At 42.1% G+C, this 16279-nt stretch overlaps 1 protein-coding gene across 1 annotated transcript in view; it reads left to right on the top strand.

Annotated features, from left to right (window-relative positions):
* Positions 1–16279, top strand: part of DOT1L (DOT1-like histone H3K79 methyltransferase) — a 54709-nt gene that overhangs the window by 11528 nt on the left and 26902 nt on the right. Inside the window, exons 6-10 of the mRNA XM_009329086.1 lie at positions 202–296; positions 2994–3056; positions 11226–11281; positions 14026–14105; positions 15469–15537. Of these exons, the coding sequence (XP_009327361.1) occupies positions 202–296; positions 2994–3056; positions 11226–11281; positions 14026–14105; positions 15469–15537 (363 nt within the window). The remainder of the gene's footprint in view (positions 1–201; positions 297–2993; positions 3057–11225; positions 11282–14025; positions 14106–15468; positions 15538–16279) is intronic.

The raw sequence follows: 16279 nt of genomic DNA, 5'->3' as shown, positions 1-16279 counted from the left end.
TGCCTTGAATCTGCTTTTCAGCTGAGAGATAGGCAGAGTTCACATGGGAACTGTCAGACACAACTGGGAGTTGGAGTTGTACCCTGAAGCCTCGTCCCACAGATTACCTGCGTTTTTCCTGTTGGCCTTTGCTCTAAAAGCTCTCCCTGCAGTGGTTTTCTACTGAAACTTATTCTCAGGTTTGCTTTTTCTTTCCTGCAGGTGTGGGTCAGGTGGTGCTTCAAGTGGCTGCAGCCACAAACTGCAAACATCACTATGGTGTGGAGAAAGCTGATATTCCAGCCAAATATGCTGAGGTGAGGTTTTTTTGGAAGTGAGTTGTGTGTATATGCCTTATTTGAAGGCTACCTCAGTGGTTCAGGATTACCATTAAGTGCTGTGGAGGAAGAAAAGCAGGGTTTTGGTCCTAGTTGCTTTTGCTTCTCGGCTCAGTAAGACCTGGAGCACGGCATACTTGGGGAAAGAAGTGTATGTCTAGTGTTTGCTAGCAGTGCTTGTGGAGTGCACAGAAGGAGCATTAGCATGTTTCTGACAGTGATTTCAGGACCCGGAGATGGAAAGCTGTTCTAACAGTAATGGCGTAGGACCTATTCAAAAGGAAGTGCAGTGTAAGCTTCACCTAAACACCTGCAGTCATTCTTTGTCTGAAATGGCTCTAATACAGGGCTTCCAGAGACCACAGCATTAAGCAAATATAGGAATGAATTCACCAAACAAACAGTTCTTAAAGGTTTTAAAGGCTATGTTTCTGCTTACGGTAGCGTTGCCCCTTTTTGGTGTCCTAAAGCTGAAGTTCAGCTTAGTTATTAAACTGTTGTAGGCTAATTGATGAGGCCTGTGTTGGGTATCTGGTTAATAACTGCTTAGTAGGCACCTAAATGAAGTCTTATTATAAGAAAACCATAATGTTTAGTCAGGCAGGCCATTTTCTTTACACTTCTTCTAATTCTGTGCCACACACAAAGATAATCAGTTCCAAGGCAAACCTGGAAGGCAAATGAGCTACAGGCAAACAATAAAGGTTAGTCAAGCCTTACCATAAGAAGTTTACCTTCTTCAGTAGACTGAACAGAAACTTATCCCTCCGTATTGTTAAAACAAGCTGACTCAGTCTGTACAGGCTAGAAAATTACACCTTATGAAGGGAGGAGAAAAAAAAATATCCTTGATCCTCCTTTTCAGTGGTGTGGGCAAAAATGCATAAACACAGTGGTGAAGAGGATCAGACAAGGATCTAAAAATCCATTTTGTTTCCCCTGCCATGACCCAGTGGAAATTTCCAACTGGAGTGCTCTTTGCAGTCCTTCTGCGTGAGTGTTCTGGTTTCATCAGGGAGTCACTTGCAAGGCCTGGACTCCCGTCTGTTTACCATTAAACTTAAAGATCAGTGTTACAAAGGGAAAGTTAAATTCTCACTTTCACTAATACCCCTTCCTGTCATTGTGCAAACACAAGGCTTTAGTGAAAATGGTTAGCAAACAAAAAAATTACCCACAAATTGAATATTAGGAGTATTAACTCATGGGGTACCTTCAGTTTCAGGAGTACACCAGTATTTCATAAGATTACTTGACGAACGAAATATACTGCGTTATTCTTCTGGTTACAGACGATGTCCTGTCAGATTTAACAACTAAACGGCTGCTGCAGTGTCAGAATATGTGAAGCTGCCTGTGTACAGCTAATCTGCCTTGTGCTGTAATGGACCGGTTTTCTGCCCCATCTCTGACAAACATCTGTGGAAGGGATTGGATTAAGTTTCTAGTTAAGATTGGCTGTGGCAACACATCTCTGGTTACTATGATAATTAATGCAGATGACTTTGAAAAGCTTGAGCTAAAGAGGAAGAATGTTATGGAAATGTTTTAGTGAAGTTGTCTTAAAAAAAAATAAAATGTAAGTTCATACAGCATATGAAAACACTTGAAGATTTTTGGGAGTTATCCTACTAAGCTTTGGAGTGCTTTTGAAATGTAAAGAATTTTAAAACATATCTGTCAACACACACTGTTTTATTGACCTGCTGATGGAGGTCTCCATCATCTCCAAGTTGTCAGTGAAGCCAGAATTCCTGCTATCTTCTCTCCCTTATCTCCTTTCCCTGCTACCTCCAAATTTGGGCCCTCCCATATATGGAGTCAAATCCTAAAGATCAGGAGATTTTTTTCAGTCTTCCAAGACACTTGAGTTTCATTTTCAGATGTGTTGTATAGGTCTAGCTGGACCCTCGCTGTCACTCTAAAGTAATGACCTGTGCTGCATATTGTCAATTTATATAGATGGGGACAAGATTTTGTAAATGTGGAGATGCATATTTGTAAGGTACCAAGCTGTCTTGATGTCTGGGGTTTTCGGTTCCTTTCCCCTATATTTGGGCAATGGAAAACCGGTGCCAGCTACCTGATTAGGTAGTAGCAGCCTTCCATCCGTCTGCAGCCCTGGTCTGTTTGGATGTAGTTTGAAGCATTCCTCCTGGTTGCTCCGGCAAGCGCGATGCTCCTTCTGTTTGCTGTTGCAATGCTTTGCATGCCGCTTTCTGCTTTCTCATTCACCCTGGCGGACCTGTCTTTATCCTGTTTGTTCCTTTGCTATCTGGGCTTAGACTGGGCCGCATTCAGTGCCTCCTACTTGCTGTGGGATTATGTACCACAACGCAGTAGCTGCTTAAGGTTGCGCCATTTTTAGTGCTGAGCAGTGTCAAGTCAGACTGCCTTGCTTATAATGTAACTTTGATGAAAAGGGGGGAGGGGAGAAGATGCCAGCTTTGACCTGGCCCTGGTAAAGCAAAGGGGTTTTTTTTAAGGAAATTAAACTACAGTAGTTGTCTGTCTGCCTATCCTTTGAGTGTTAATGGCAAAAAAAACCCCAAACCAACCAAAGAAAAAGTCTTGGGGGTCAATGAACACTGTCAGAGCTTCATCTCCTTTTACTGTGATGTAACTGGTAACACGAGATGTCCTAATAGGTGGTTTTGTTTTTCTTCCCTCTTCTAGACGATGGACAGAGAGTTCAGAAAGTGGATGAAATGGTATGGGAAAAAACATGCAGAATACACAGTGAGTGAAATTCAGCTGAAAAACTTTGTGATCCATGCTGATGTACAGAATTTGCAAAGTCCTCTTCAGCCTTTCACCAGCCAAGCAGCAGTATGAGTCATATCTGCTTCCTGGCTTTTATCTTGATTCTGAGGATGGTGCTCTCCAAGACACCCTCCCAGGCCCCTCTCTTTGTCTTGCTTGACATGTGGTATGGTGTTATTGGGAGCACTTTCAGGTCTTTTCAGAAGCTCTTGGAAGATTTATTCTTCTAAAAAGTTGTTATTTTAACTGGGGCTGTCATGTGTCTTCTGTTTGTATTAAATCTCCTTTTAATTCCTTCCCCCCGCCCCTGGTGTGGGGGTTCTGCTGGGTAGACTACTGAAAATGGCAGCTCCTCCTTGGGTTTCTGAAATCTCCTGCTAGAAATGAAAGCTAAAGCTTTGGTTCTGCGGGCAGGTGAAGGTGTGGTCACCTGGGACGGGTGGTGGAGGGGATGGGATGGCAGGGGTTTCAACATTGGGATCATGGGGTTGATGTTCTGGACAAATGCCAGCACTGTGAGATTAGAGCAGAAAACTCCAGGACCAATTAACAGGATAGACGGTTTGTAGTTGGAGGTAAGGCATGGGTTGTGGGCTCGGGAAGGATGGTGGGTGGTTAGCTCTGATTTGGAAAGGATTGGAATTAGATGCTCTGAGGGTGGAGCTAGAGCAGGAGGAGTAAATGGGTCATCACAGGGTATCTCTGCTTGGGGGTAGGGACACATGTTGCAATAGCTTTCTCCTTCCTCCGAATGTTACTTAATGATTGTGGATGTGTTTTCCACTCTGTAATGATAATGTGAAGCATATGCAGAGTCACACACTTGTCGTTTGTCATTCCTTCCCCTTTTCCTTTCCCCCCCCTTCTTAAATGTCATTAAGAAAATCTGCTCCCTAGTTAATCACTTTCCAGTGAGGAAATGTATGTAATCATAGTACAATAGGAACCCACTGGGAGTTTTGAAAATACATGTATTCATGCTTCTCCTACCACTTTCCTATGGTCAAGGAAGAAGCTGGATATATCAGGGTTGTTCCCTACTTGCCCAGAGAAGCTGGGTCAATCTTTCCTGCTCAGAAGCTGCAGCTAGCAATGTTGTACTGCAGTTGAAGTGCGAGCAAGTGTTTGGGGAGCTACTTCATTTTCCTTTTGTACAGAGCCATTATTGCTATGTTACTGGAATGGTTTGAACCACGTGGCTTTCAGCGTTCCAGCAGTGTGGGATCAAATGGCAGGTCGTAGATGGCCAGCCTTTATTTCCCAATTTTCTGTGTCTGCTGGGATCCCTGGTGCTCTTTAGAGGGCTTATCTTGTAACGAAGGATGCTACAACTCTCCCTTCGGGAAGCAGGCTGGAGAAGGTGATAGTGCCACCTGCCTCTGTGCACTTTCTTCCTGAAATGCCTTTACTGCATGGCGTGATTTTCTTCAGAGGGATGTTGGGCCTGCTGGGGGACTAGTTTGTAGCAGGATTGATATCAGGCTGCTAACTCTTTCCTGCTGTGGAAACACTGTGAATGCTTTACTTTTCATGAAGTGGCCATATGGCATTTTTCCATTGTGTCACCCAGCTGGCATTACATGAAAGGAATTGTTACTGAAGATACTCTGCTTATGAGCTGTGTAATTTAAAGAATAGGATAGGAACTTGGAGTAAAATATTGAAAGCATATTGATTGCCGTAGGCAGCGAGCATTTCCATATTGTGCATTCCAAGTGACAGAGTCTGGTACTATATTGAAACAAAGCTACTTATTTTTTACTAGGTTCTTTAGCTTCTATAGCTGTTCTCTGAAAAGTGTTCAGAGTAAAATTTCTCTTGAGTATGCAGTCTGCTTTTCTGGGAAGAGTTGAACACTTGCAGTACTTCTTGTCTTAAGGAAAGTTGGTTTCCTATCACCTTGTCGTAGTGATGCTTGAAGATAGATTTTGGTCTTTTACATGTAGACACACAGGGCAGATTTTATTTAGTTCTTATTGCTTCATCAGACATCCTAGGCTTACATTGTGTTTTTTGCCAAAGTGCATTTTCTTTAGTAGCTCCTTAGACAGCATCTTCTATAGGTGACTATCATTAAACAGAGAGCAAACTTGTCTCATAATGCAGCTAGAAGACACTGGAAGGCACAGAATTAAAAGCCTGGTATCTTTATCCTTCTGGAAAACAACTTTGTCCCTGCAAAATGCTTAGTGGGGTCCCAAAATTCCAAATGTTGGAGACAAAATAACCACAAATTGAAATAGTCTGTCATCAGCAGAGCTTAACTTGTGAATTCCACTCTAATGTTTTAGGCAGTGATATGAAAAATAAATATTTTGAGAAGAATAAAGTGTTGGAGGAGGGAAGCTTGGCAAAAGTTCAGTGGGAAGAATTCTCAGATCCCACCTGCAGCTTTGTCTGAATAATGTGGATCGTGGTTTTGACTTCATGCACGTAACAGCTGCCTTGCTGTAAAAGTAAAAACTGTGGTACATAAGGCAGCAATAAATCCTGGACTTGGGCCTGCAGGATTGTGGGTTTTTTAACAGCCAAGAGCCTAGTACAATTATAGGTTTCCAATACAAATGGATTTTTGATTTCTCACTGAAAAGTGATCATCTGCTTGTCTTAAGTCTTGTCTTTTAGCTAGCAGTGTTTTGGTGAGGCAACAATTGATTGCCCTTACCAGCTCTGCAACCATCAGATTCACTTCCTCGCCTTCCCCACCGGAATATTCTTGTTACTGCTGGGAGTTCTGAGCTTGGACACATGACTTCTGATGAGCAAGGTCCAGTGACAACATTTAAAATAAAACTTGATTGTCCAGGTATGTTTCCATTCTATTTTATCCACAATCATAGAAAAAAGTCTCTTTTGAGAAATGGTTCCATACAAAATACGCAGAGTCACATATATGCAGATCTTTTCAGTAAAACAAAACATCATTGTGTAGTCACTTTCAGATGATGATTGCACATTAAACTTTGCCAGTAGCTAGTGGAAAAGTGTCCTGAGACATGTTGGATGCCTACGGCTTCTGCAGAGCTACAGCTGCTAGTAGTGGGTCATCACTGCAGCTTTAGAGTGGGAAGATCTATTTGGGACATGAGAGGAGTGGGAGAAAGGTTGCTCGTCATACATTGGCTTGTAAGTCTCCTGATCTCCAGCTATTGTAGGTAGTTGTCTCTCATAATCCTGTTAAATGAACTGAGTTTTATTTTAAATGACGAGCTGTTCAATCTCATGATTCTAATTGGGGAAAAAAAACCCCAAGAGTAACACTTTCTGATAAGAATCTTTCTTAGTTTTTATATTCAACTGATGTGTTTCAACTTGCTATAAATATCTACATCCCTGTGCTATGGTTGTATGGTTGTTGATGTCTAATTCCTGATCGGTTAGGGATAATCATATTCTTTGCTAGTCTTCTCTTTTGCATTTGGAGGCAATGCATTATACTTCTAGGGCTTGTTTCATCATCATCAGCTGCTTCAGCTTTTTGGACTAGAATGTTCCGCTTCCAACACATCTCACTTTGTTTCAACTCCTTTTATCTTCTTGTTTCTCTTCCCATGGAACTGAGACGTTTCCAAGATTAGCCTTAGGCCATTCTTTTCAAGAAAGATGTTGTCTGAAGGAAACAGGAGACTTTTTCTAAGGTCATCAGGCCTAAATAATTAGCGAGTCTTTCTTGGGGAATTTCTGCACGTGTGCAGTCATCAAATTAAAAAGCGGTATTGCAATTAAGAGGCAGATGGGTTTTCATGGTTTCTAACTGTAAATATCCTCATGTGGCCTCAAAATCAGAGCCATCTCCAGGTATCTAGGGCACAATGCTGAGATTGCCATGTAGCAGATAGTGCTTAAGTGGTCTTCCTGGGGTACCCTTGAAGAAAGTTTTCAGTGTGTCCTCAGTGCCTGCTACCTGTTGTACTCTTCTGCTAGGGGAAGGTATTCTTCCAGTCATAGGTTAGAGCAGGTCTCTGCAAGTGAAGTTGGCGGTAGCTGCAGTCGCACATTGGACCTGCTGAAGACAAGGATTTGTTTTGTTTTTGTTTACTTAGGGTTGTTATAACCGAATACCTTCCTCTGTTCCATAAAAGCTTGTTTTAGCAGTAGGTGGAAATCATCTACAAGTATTCAAAATAAGCGTGGGAGAACACAGGTCAGCGTTGCTAAAGGCTGGGATTTTGGCTGGATGGACATCTCTGACGCACATGCTGTCTGCTCAGGGGAAACCCCCGAAGATGCTCTGTGGTTCAGCCCCGTGGGTTAGAGGTGATTTTTTTGTGCCTAAATCAGTGGAAGCCTGGCATCTGAAAACTTGGAGGCTTGTCTCTGATTGAGTTTGGGGTGCACTGTCTGGCTTGTTTTTCTGGAAATCTCCATCCTGAGCAAAAGCAGGGTGGTTTGTGTAGGAGTTTCATTGTCTCTTGTTGCCTGATACCAGCTGCTGGTTGGTGGGGATAACTGACATCACCTGTACTTAAAAACTTCCATTGCTTAACAGTACACTGCAGCTGAGGAAATGGCAAGATATCTGTTTGTCCCAGATATTTTTGAATGCCCTATTTCAGCGGGAAACTTGACGTTTTGGTATTTGAAAAGCCCTCCAAATGTCCCCTGTGGCTTTGAAATGATGCCACATTTTGGAGGTTTGGAATCATGCCTCCAGTTATTTTTAAAAAGAACAGGAACCTAAAAATAACCATGTGTACTTTTCCAGGCAGAAATGACTGGTTTTTGTGAGCCAAGTGTTTGCATGGAGGCTGCTGGAATGAGGCATTCTGCGTGTGAATTTATGGCTTTGTGTAGCCGGTCAAACAGAGCGTTACCAGAGAGACTCCCAGCCCAGTGCTGGGGCGAGAATGAAGCCCTCCTCCGCGGCAGAGGGGCTTGACCTTCATAAACTGTTGCTCTGCTACGTGATGAATGCACAGCCGCTGGAGTGTACCTCTTGTTGCTTCCCCCGGGCAGTGACCTGCTGGTTTTCTTCGAGTTACAGGAAGAGTTACAGGAATCGGATGCCGTTGAGCATATTTCTGTAGTCTCTGTAGAGCAAATTTATCTGTTTGAAAAACCTGAATAAAAAGCTGTTTTGGCTTCTAAATTTAGAAACAATGCAGGCTGGCAGCTCTCTGAAGCGGATTTCACTGAGCTAATTATCCTTTTAGATAAAGCATGTCTCCTGCATTGTCTAATCAGATGAAAATATCTGCATTACAGATGGTCCCTTCCATTCATTATTCACTAAGGAGATTAAGTTTTGCAGAGAGGGGAGGAACATGATAGGGGTGGGGAACACTGGTGGGAAGAGATTGAGTGCATCCCCGTAGCTGTCACCGCTGCTTTGCACTGGTGTGCCGCCTTCCCTTACATGACCATAGCGGACCATGTTCTTCTACTGGTTTAGCTACTGCAGCCCTTGGCCAGGAGTTAGTTAGCTGGAGTTTCCTTACCAGTTCTTGTTTCGCTCTCAAAATTACTGTAAACCACAGAGTTGACTGGGATTTTGGGGGGATTTTGTTGAATCCCCTGTGTCAGTTGATGGGGAAGGCCCTACTTGCCTCCTTTTAGGCCATCATTTATTGATCACTGCTCCCCAAGTGCAGTAGGTGAAGAAACTGGTTGTCAGGAGTAGTCAATGAGATAGCTCTTGTACTCCGTTTTGAATGTAGCAGACCACTGATCCAGGAATCACTGTCTTGCTTCCAGAGGGGAAAAAATAACCAGTTTTCTCCCAACCACAGTTGACCATCTGGTTATTTCTGTACTCCAGTATTTTTCCTGGTGAGATTTTTCCCTCAACTATTGGCTAAGTATGAGCTAGGTAGCATTACAATACAAAAAGAGATGGGTTTAAAGAGGGCTGTGGTTCATTTGAATTGTAACATGGCTATATTTTGCAAAAGCAGACAGGGGGAAAAAAGTGTTCAGCCCCCATGTGTTATATCAGGTTAAAGCATGGAGATTTCGGTTATAACTGCGCTCTTCCTAACCACAGAGGCAGGACAAACATATAGTGTAACTGGATCCAAATAAAGTATAATAGCCACTTAGGTTAGATTTCAAGAGCTTTATATGAAGCTTAGTATTTCAAAATAGTTTCATGTTACACTGATTCTTTGTCCTCTTGCTAGACTATGGCTTTATAATCATGCTTCCTTATTTTTCAAACGTTTTTCTTTCTCCTGTTCGTGTATGAAAACCTCGTGTGGGCATTAGAAACTGTGGTGTGAAGGACTGCAATATAGAAGCTGACTTGCAAAAATTGTTGTAAAATAGATATAGTTGCCTTGCATGTGGGTTTTCTTCTACTGTGTCTTGGTTACTCAACCATGAAACTATTTACTACAAGAACAGGTAAGACAAGTCAAAATTATCTCTTAATAATCTAGAGATGGTCTCCAGTCACGAATAGGGCATATAGAGCCCCAGAAAAAAATGTTTCCATATATGAGGTGAGAAAAACTCGGTGCTCTTTAGAACTGTTCTGATGTTGCATTGAGTTTCTGCTTTAGATTTTGAAAATGCCTAGTAGTATGTTAGGTTGGATCTCTCTGAGTTCAGTCTCCAACATATGCTTTGTCTTTACTATAGCGGGGTTATCAAAACATGCATCCCCTCCCAGCACGTGTGAGAATAGAGGTAGTAATTCTGTTTTAAAGTCTTATTTCAGCCTAGCTGTTTGGCAGAACAGATAATTCTGACTAAGTTTAGTTATTCTAACTTGCTGTTTTCAGCACGTTTAGTTTTGTAACGCTTAAGGCTCTTTGCAAAGTTCTTGATCTCTTGCCCAAGAACCCTCCATGTTCGCTTTTCTCAGCCCTCTTGCGCAGTGTGTAGCAGCAGGGCATTTGGACTTCTCTTTTCTTTTTTTCCTCCCTCCTGTATTCCCGAGAAGCAGACCCACTCCTGTTGGCAACTGTGGCTTTGTCCTTCACGATGGTTCAGACGTGTTTACCTCCGTTTGTCATCCCTTCTATGGCTCTGAGTGGCATCGGACTGCTCTGCTGGGAAGAGAAAGCTACGGTGGAAGACACCAGGCTCTGGTGCTTTGCTGAGACAGGTGTCCTGGCTTAGCTAGTGAGGTTTGGAAGTAGCTTGAGTGTGTCTGCATTGCAGCGGAGGCACTTCTGTTTGAGTTGTCACTAAATGAAAATAAGTGCTGGCACGTGAAATGCTAACTTCTTTCCATACAAAGGAATATATGCAGAAAAAGGATGCTAAGCAGCCACTGTCATTGCTTTGATGTTCCTGAGGTTCTGATATAAGACATCATCTTACTTGCCCCTTCAAAGTGTGTCATCATCATTAATTATATAGTTGCATAGTATTTTTTTCTTTCCTCCTCTTATCTTCCTTCCCCAACCCTCCTTCTGCCTTACTTGTGGCACAGCAAACCGGCATGGCCCATAGATTCCTCTCTCATTTCAAAAGCACAACTGAGAAAACGTTAATCTGTGGAAAAGCTACGTAGTTGTGGGTATTAACCTGGGACTTGATGTGGTTTCATCAGAAAGGTACTATATAAGTCACTGAAGTCATATCTGTAATTATTTTCAAATAAGGCCTTTATGTTACTTGATTTCCAACTTGAAAGTGTTAGAAGCATTCAAGATTTGTATTTAGTACCACAGAAAAATCGGATGCTTGTCTGTTCGTTGCAACAAGAGCCTGAATTACGAGCCAGTGTTTCCAGCAAGCGCTGTGCCGAATCTCTTTGCTCCGGTTCCTCCTCTGCTAAGAGGGGCTGACCGAACCACGGGGGTCAGCGGGGACTTGAGGAGGCATTCGCTGATCGTTTCTGGTACGGGTGTTGTACGGCACTGCTGGCTTCTCCATGGAGCACAGTCTTCATAGGGCATTGGTGATACCCGGAGACCCTTCCCTGTTCATCCCGTGGCAGGAGAGCAGCTGAGGGTGGGAGCAGAGAGGGAGGCACCTGCGGGACCCGAGGAACGGGCAGAGCCAGCTGCTGAGCTCTGGGCGCTTTGTCTCCTCGGTATTTCCTGAAGACTTCATTTGGCCTTATTTGTGGTAATATCACTGAGTTGGTACAGCATGTTTGGCCTTCTCCAAAGGAAAAGGGATACGGAGCAGAAAGGAACAATGTTAACTCTTGTGTGTGTGTGTGGTTTTTTGTGTTCTTTGTCTTTTTTTAAGCTGGAAAGAGGTGACTTCCTCTCAGAAGAATGGAGAGAGAGAATTGCAAACACAAGGTACAGTACAGCAGTTGAATGCTGCTTTATGAACTGAATGTTTGGGAGTTTGTATAATGGAAATTGGGAGGCTGGACAGCTTTTTATATAGAATTTCTGTAGCAAACACCAAAAGTCTATCTGCCAACTTTTATACTGGCCTCTTTAGATCCTGTTTTCTGACTAGAAGAATGGGTTTAAATGCATGTCCCGTGATATTACATACAAGGGTGTATCCAAGATAAATTCTGGTTATACAGAGAAGTATAAACCTCTGTTTGTTTTGCATATCCTTGTAGTTCATCTCAGTGATTCTGGCAAAACACTAGTTATCTTGGCTATTGGTGCATACAGCTAGGCTCACTTTCCATGTGGGGGAAAAAAAAAAAGGCAAAAGACCCAAGTGAGTCTGTTCCAACTTAAACTGGGAATTCATTTAAGCTGATTGTCTTGAAGATTTATTTCTGTGAAGATCCATACAGAGGGTTAGACTCCTTTTTGATGGTAGCAAAAAGGGAGTAAATTTGTTAAAAGCAATAAAATATTCTTCTGTATTTTTGAAGGCTTTACATTCTTTCAGCCTTATGGACAGGAAAAAAAAGTATTTTTATATGACCTTCTGGGCCATCCTGTTATGTGGGGGAATGGAAGAGAGTTGTCAAAGAGGACTCTCTGAAAGTCTTCAGCGTTGTGGCAATTGAGGGATTGCTTCCAAGACGCTGTTTTAAGAGCACTGCATCAAGAAGGCGTCTGCCAGGCTGATGACTTTTGCATTATTATGTACCTCAGTTAAACTTCTGGATGTGCCTTTTAATTTGTGGACAGACTTTTCCCAGCCTTGCAGCATAGTGGGGTTTTCCTTTGTTGCTTGCTATTCCAAATGCATGCTCCTCTGCTGTCTGTGCAACTTTCCTTGGAACAAATTTAATTTTTTTTTTTTTTCCTCAATTTTTTAGCTGAAGTACATCTAACTCCATGCAGAAATGCTGGTAGATGTTTATTTTGTATGGTATGCAGCTGATTGTATGCCTACTGATCGACAGCCACCTTGCTCTCTGATACAGAAATTCCAAAAGCAGCAGCTTTTTGCTCACAACTGTTAGGTGTTTGTGTTTGTTCCGAGTGTGCCAACTGTTCAGTGTCTGCTCTATCTGATGAGACTGCAGATTGTCTGATGAATTCACATTGGAGCCATCCAATCTTAGAGTAAGTTGAAGTGTCACCCTTCCTGTGAGCGTGGACCGGCGGCCAGGCTCTGAAGGGAAGGGCGCGTTTGTACCAGAACACGCTTCTACGTGGCTGAGTGCTGACATGTAAGCAAGCTGTGCAGCACGCAGTATTCCTGTTAATAACTGTACTTGTGGTTTAGCAATACGTGCTGAAAAGAGGGCTGAAGTCAAGGTGGACTGGGGGCTCTTGTGCGTCTGTCATGTGCATACAAAATATTGTGCCAGAATGAACACTAAAAAAAAATACATCTGGCAAGCTATGTCTTTTTCCCTTCCTTTCCTGGATGTTTTCTAGTCCCATTAATATGCTTGGCTCTTTTGCAAGGCCTCTTTTTTGGCACACGGTGGGAAGGAGGAGGAAGAAACCCCTGCTAGCCTTACTTGCCAGGCAGGGTTTCCCAAATTTCCAAGAGCAAGGCGTAGCAAGAATAACTTTGTTTATACACCAAAGGAAAAAAAAAAATTTTTTTCGGCCGTGGTTTTTAATAGCTTTGGCTGCTGCTCTTAAACTCAGTGTCCTTGTTGAACATGTTTCATGTGTGGAGGCACTAGGAGGGGAGTCTTCAAACAGACCTCTTGCAAAGAAATCAGTTCTTCATGTTGAAACAATATGCCAGAATGGCTTTCACAGTTTATGGGTGCAGGGTGCTCAACGGCTTCCAAGAGATGTTGAGGACTCTTGTTGCAAGCTGGTAGGAAGCGGGCACCAGGGACAATTAGACCAGGCCCAGGCTCTTAAAAATAAAGGGGTATTTCTTTTTAAATCTGTGACGTGTTCTGTTTCTTTCACAAAGATTTTTATCATTTGTGTGATTCTACCTATGTGCAGGTTTCTTTGTTCCCATATGACTGTTCTTTTTTTCAGGAACAAAACCCCCTCATTGGATTTCCTAACCCAGAAAGAAAGATGCAAACCCTCTGTTGTGGGTTAGGGTGAAGTGCTGGGTTTAGGACAGGGAAAACGTGCTGAGTGATGTCAACTTTCTTTTTGCGTTACGGGGGAATTTAGAGCTAGAAGAGAAAATATATTTTGATGTTTTGCTGTAATATTTTAAATGTACGTGAAGAAATAATGGGATGAAATGTGTTTGTTGTGTTGGAGTATTGCTTTTCATGTGTGGATTAACTACTGCAAGTGTGTTGGTAGTTGCCCTGTTGGTGTTTGATCTCACCATGGCAGAGGGGTGAAAACGTTTTGCATGTTGTTTTTATGTTGAAACTTACAGTGCAAAACTCACCTGTATGCTGAGAGGAACTGTTAGAGCAGGATGCCTCTAAAATTTTTTAAATGTAATTATGTGGGCAGTGTCTGTGAATGCTGAAGGTAAGGTACTGTTTTGTGTCACTATGCAAGAAGAAAGCATTTGGTGAGATGGAAGTAGCTGTATAGTCAGGGACAAGCAGCGTTTTTCAGTTTCATAAGTGGCTGTAAAGGCTACAAGTGACTGTGATTTGTGGTTGTGGGGGGTGGTTGTGTGTGTATACTTGGGTGCCGTTTGCCTGTCCCTTTTCATTAACTAGACCGTTATCTTGCAGTGTTATTTTTGTGAATAATTTTGCCTTTGGTCCTGAGGTGGATCACCAACTGAAGGAGCGATTTGCGAACATGAAGGAAGGTAACAAATCGAACTTTAAACCTTTTTCCATTGGTTTCCTGCTTACTGTGGGAGCTGGTGGTGGTAAGGGCTTAGTTACAGCCATCAGAAGCCAGGTTGGTGGGTTCCATTCTGTGCCTTGCGGGCAAGCGTCTGCACCGCAATGGTTATTTCTTGGGCTTTTTAGTTCGTGTCTTAATACCTACTCTGACCTACCCGATAACTTGGAAGTAGCTCTGCCTGTGAAGGCTTTGTGCGGAGCTCTGCTGGGGTGGGAGGAACTGCCGGTCCTTTCTTACCCGTTACGGGAGCCGGCAAAACATGCAACGGCCAAGACTGCAAAGCTTCCTGACTGCACAGGCATGGCTTTGTAAATCCAGTTTCTGTCATTGCATACTGAATTCAGTTACTGGACTCTGCTATTTAAAGTTGTCACATTTAGTACTGGGTATTAACTAATAAATATTAAAATGGGGGCACTGTCACTGGACGTCTTGTGTGCTTCTTGAGAAGTCGCATTGCAGACACCAGTGACTGGGGATGCCCAGTAACCCCGCTGTGGCCCTTACATTGCCCGAGGTGTCTTTTTTCTTTCCTCTTAACCGCTTGGATAAGTAACAATTTTATTTGGCTATGGCAGAAATTATAAAAATAAGTATTTCTAAAAAGAAAAATGTGTGGCATGAACAAAGAATCTGTGGCTTCCCATAGTACAGCTTTGTGCTGAAGCAAATAATGTGACTTTTGGGCTCTGTTGCAAACAGTAAAACCCCCAAACTTAAGCCGTCTTCTTTAATTTTAGTGGTTGATCTTTTTTTTTTTTTTTTTTTTAAAAAGAACTTTTATTTAGTGGTGGCTTAAGAGAAGTGGCAAGGTGGGGAAGGTTCAAGCGCTCTTTACAAAATGAAGAAACCTTAGTTCTCTTCCCAGAAGGTCCTCAGGCTCTGTGCCTTGGGCTGAATGACCGCAAATAGCTGTGAAATGGAGATTAGCGTTCTTTCAAATAAAAGGGCTTTGGGGGCTTGTGTATAAAAGATACTAACTAGGAATGAGATAGCCGTGTTCCTAATTGAAATTCTGTAGATTGCCATTGAGAATTAATGCACTCTTTTTTTGGAAGTGTTTTAAGATCTGTCATTTTAAAGTGATCCTTACGGTGTCACCTCATAGCTACCTAGCAGGACTAATATACTGACTTTCTTGGATGCTGTCAGGATGAGCTTTAAGTAATTTTTTTTTTTTTTTTTGGCAATTATATACAATGGTAGTTTTATTAGGGCTACTCTTTAGGGCTCTCTACTGGGTTATATTTGATAAGTACTCATTTCTAGAAAAACAGTGGTAGCTGACTCTTTTTTTTTTTTTTTTCTTCTTCTTTTCCCAGGTGGGAGAATTGTGTCCTCAAAACCTTTTGCACCTCTAAATTTTAGAATTAACAGTCGAAACTTGAGTGGTATGATTGCCCTTTTTATTGTTCATTACAATTATGGTGTATTCATTATCTGAACATGTCTGTAGTGGGTTTTTCTTTCTCTTTAAAGAGTTGTGTAAGTAAGTAGAAAAATGTTGTTGTATTACTATAGCATACATGCTGAAGTGACATGTATTTAAAATCAAACAAACAAAAAACCCCCACCCAACACTGGAACAAAGAGACACTCTTTTTATGGGGTTCATCCTGCTGTGTTTAGATGTCTATAATGTCAATGTTTCCCTTGCTGGGCATCTTTTATAATTGAAGAGAAATAAGGTGTTTCAAGGGCGTGACTTTATTTCTTTAACTACAAAGAGCTGCAGTGATAACTTGCATGCAAGTTCCTTATACGGTAGCTGTCTGAATTTGGACAGGTAAATCTCACCAGTCATGATTTGTAAGGCTTAGGAGCTGAAATGTTCAACTTTGAATGCCTTGTCTTCTGTACTGTAAATTGATCAAACAGACCTATCCCATAAATGCCCAGTTGCTGTGTCTGTTTTATTGCCAAGTTTTGTGTTTTTATTCTCTTCTGAATGTAGTAGACTTGATATTTGCCAATGTTGTCCTCTGCAAGTATGTGAACTGCAGTTTAATGAGGTTTTGAGATTACTAACACCCCGTGTTGTTGGTTTTGCTTCTGACCTTTTTTCAATTTTTATTGTTGAAAATTTTCAAGCAAAAGAATGATCCAAGATGGGTTTTACATATATTTACTGTG

Source organism: Pygoscelis adeliae, unplaced genomic scaffold (assembly GCF_000699105.1).
Source record: "Pygoscelis adeliae isolate BGI_AS28 unplaced genomic scaffold, ASM69910v1 Scaffold537, whole genome shotgun sequence".
NCBI lineage: Eukaryota > Metazoa > Chordata > Aves > Sphenisciformes > Spheniscidae > Pygoscelis > Pygoscelis adeliae.
Note: the sequence above shows the minus strand (reverse complement) of the source record. Positions and strands in the feature narration are given on the sequence as shown.